Source organism: Durio zibethinus, chromosome 5 (genome assembly GCF_047325235.1).
Source record: "Durio zibethinus cultivar Kanyao isolate XHJ-2024 chromosome 5, ASM4732523v1, whole genome shotgun sequence".
Lineage (NCBI taxonomy): Eukaryota > Viridiplantae > Streptophyta > Magnoliopsida > Malvales > Malvaceae > Durio > Durio zibethinus.
Genome location: NC_143166.1, coordinates 27,565,958 through 27,569,206, shown reverse-complemented (window position 1 = coordinate 27,569,206; position 3,249 = coordinate 27,565,958). Strand labels below are relative to the sequence as shown.

Sequence of the window (3,249 nt, the reverse complement as noted above, 5' to 3'; positions counted from 1 at the left end):
AATTCAAAATCTGGAGCACTAGCTTCTTATCATGGAAAAGGATAGTGATGATAAGAAAAGCTTCAGCTTAAATGCTCTCTTGACACCAAAAATATAATCTTCTGAAGCATTTTCTACACAATTCAAATTAGAGAACCAACTACAGATTGCAGTTAATTATAAATACAGTGATTTGTTAAAAAATTATGTTGTAAGTGGTCCAAGATGATATTCCAAAATTTTGCTTTATTCTGAAATAATATGCCCTTTGAAACAGAGACTGTCATGTCATGTACAAATCTCCAAACTCTTTCGATATAGATCCACAGCTTGATGAACACATTATCTATAAGATCTAGTCAAAAGTGCACCTCTTAGAGTACATCTATGGCAGTTTGGAAAAGATGTACTGCAGTGTTTATGGGCAAATTTTCTACAGATTTCTGAAATATTTGTTCTAAAGGAGTGATCAAGTACAAACCTTGCATGCAAGCCAAAAGATAACATGATGAATGTTCCTAGCAGCTGAACAGAATTTGTTACTTGTCTGCCATCCTGATAAGTGTAAAAGCAACTAATAGTTCTTGACAAAGTTTCAAGTCGTTACACAGAGGCTTTCTTAAATTGAGTCTGTGAAGGACAACGATGAAGCACACGCTCAGAAGCAGCTGTGTGAGTCAAGATAATAAAACAAGACCACCTTTGTATTATACAATAAGAAGCAAAGGCACAGAGCTTACTCAACTTTCAACAAGAGTCCGGAATTTCACTCGCTTTTTAATGCTACCCATTCTATCATAACCTATACCTATCTTACTATGCATCAGCTTCATGGCCAAATCTGCACTGCCTGCTTTTCTCAAGGCATTGATTAGAACAGTTCGGATTCTTCCTGGTATTTCTCTACCCCTATCAACAATACCATCAGCCAACTTGCAGGCCTCCTTGACACGGCCTGCTTTGCACAGAACATGGATCATATCTTCAAAGGCTGTGTCAGGAATAATGCCCATTGGTGCTAGATCATCCAAAATCTTGCAGGCCCGGGTTACCTTGCCTGACAGACAAAGCCCAATTGAGAGGGCCCTAAAAGAAGCTGCAGTTGGTGTGATACCTTTATCGATCATCATATCCCAAAACTTCAGTGCTTCCTCATTTCTATGCTCCCTGAACAGTCCACTTATAAGTATTGTGTATGTATAAACTGTCTGATCGCATCCTTCATCATCCATCCTATTAAAGAGCTCTAATGCTTCATTGACCCTCCCACACTTTGCTAGGGCATCAATAAGGGCATTGTAACAATATGAATCCGGTGGGCAGCCTTTCACAGCCATATCTTCAAAAAGTTTCTGAGCCTCATCCACTCTACCAGACTTGCCCAACCCATCAATGAGACTAGAATAAAACAAGGCATTAACTGCCCCTTGATTAGCTCTACAAAACCTGAAATACTCCATGGCCTCGTCTAATCTTCCACTCTTACACAAACCATTAACAATGGCCCCATATGAAACCTCATCTGGTTCAAGGCCATCAGCTTTCATCCTCTCAAATAGCTTTAATGCCTCTTCCATCCTTCCACATTTTGCAAATGCATCTATCAAAGTTGTATAAATCACCACATTTGTTCTAAGCCCATTACGAATCATATTCTCAAAAACAGCATATCCTTCGAGACATTTCCCTTCTTTACACAGTCCTCCAATAATCAAACTGTAAGCATGGGGCGGAACTTCACATCCCTTCTCCCCCATTTCATGATACAAACTCAAACAAGAATCAAAATTCCCCTCTGAATAACATGCCTGCATCAATGTCATATAAGTAATCTTATCCGGCTCCAAACTTATTGTCTCCATAGCTCGTAACATTTCCATTGCTTTCTGGGTTTTTCCCACCTTACAATATCCTTTAATCATGGTGTTATAACTCACAACATCCGCTCTAATTTTACCGTTCTCCATTACCTCAAAAACCCGCTCTGCAGATTCAATAAACATAGAATTCACCAATCCATTAAGTAAAAAATTATACGTATATAAGCTAGGTTCAATGCCATTCTCTTTCATTCTTCGCCACACCCACAATAACTCCTCAACCAACCCAAGTCCCCCAAAATTCTTAATCAAAGAATTTGCCGATGACATTGACATTACAAACCCAATTTCTTTAAGCTGTCCAAATATAAACCTCACTTTTATCAGATCATTTGCTAGAGCTAAAACATTTATCAAAGAAACATAACATTCCAGTTTATGGGTATATTTCTTTTGCTTAGCAGCCCATGTAAAGAACCTCAAAGCAACATCAGGTTTGTTTTGAACCTCGACAGATGCTAAAACAAAAGCAACAAAATTTGGAGACAAATTGATCAAGAACTTTTGGCAAAAAGAGTCTAAATTTGATTCCATGTTGGAAGAACCATCTAAAAGATTAAGAATTTGGCTTACCCAAGGAGATGGCTGCAAGTCTTGAGGATTTGTTGAGGCTAAATCAGAGACATTAATGAAGGGCTCTATCCACTCGGGAGGGGGAAGATAACTAGGAGTGAATATGAACCTGGAGGAGAAAATGGAGATTGAGTTGGATAACAGTTCGGGGGGTTTTGGCAGTGACTCAACATTTCTGTAAGGACTAGACAGAGGTGGAGATTGGGGACCTGATAGGTTGAAAGGAGGGAGAGGTTTCACTTGGGTTCTTCTAATCAGGGTTTTTGGGTGCCGACCGGTGAGACAGAGAGCTGATGATCGAGAAGAAATGAAGGGGAAAACATTGGCCTTTACCATTTTTACGGTGGCCAGAAATCGTGCCGTTTTCTAATCTAGGGGAACCGAAAAAAAGAATAGAAAAGAAGAAAATAGGCCTGCTGCTGTTCTGAGCCTTCCATCCTAGCCACGACCCACTACTCCATCTGAGCCCAAGTCCGAAGATTTCGGATTATCTGATTTTGGGTCTAACCGAAAGGCACGTGAGGTCTAAAATCTATTAAGTTAAATGGTAAGAGAGAGTATTATAATTTTAATATGGTATTTAAATTTTAAAAAAATTTTAATTTAGTTCTTGAATTATAAATATGTTAATTAAATTCATAAAAGAGAAACAACATGTGAAAAAATTAAAAGGGAAAAAAAAGGGAAATTTAAAAATATGAAAATAAAAAATTTTAAAAATTGAATAAAACGTCTAAATTTATACTGTACAAAAGATACAAAATTAAACCGAAATCTGGTCAGGAGAAACAAGCAATTTCTTGAAGTGGAGGTTTTT

At 38.0% G+C, this 3,249-nt stretch overlaps 1 protein-coding gene across 1 annotated transcript; it reads right to left on the bottom strand.

Annotated features, from left to right (window-relative positions):
• Positions 1-208: 208 nt before the first annotated feature.
• LOC111282688 (Pentatricopeptide repeat (PPR-like) superfamily protein) lies at positions 209-2,939 on the bottom strand. The gene is made up of 2 exons (XM_022870892.2): positions 2,433-2,939; positions 209-2,156 (listed from the first exon to the last, which is right to left on the bottom strand). The coding sequence occupies exons 1-2, from the start codon at positions 2,766-2,768 to the stop codon at positions 720-722; spliced, it is 1,773 nt and encodes a 590-aa protein (XP_022726627.2). The 5' UTR covers positions 2,769-2,939; the 3' UTR covers positions 209-719.
• Positions 2,940-3,249: the final 310 nt, after the last annotated feature.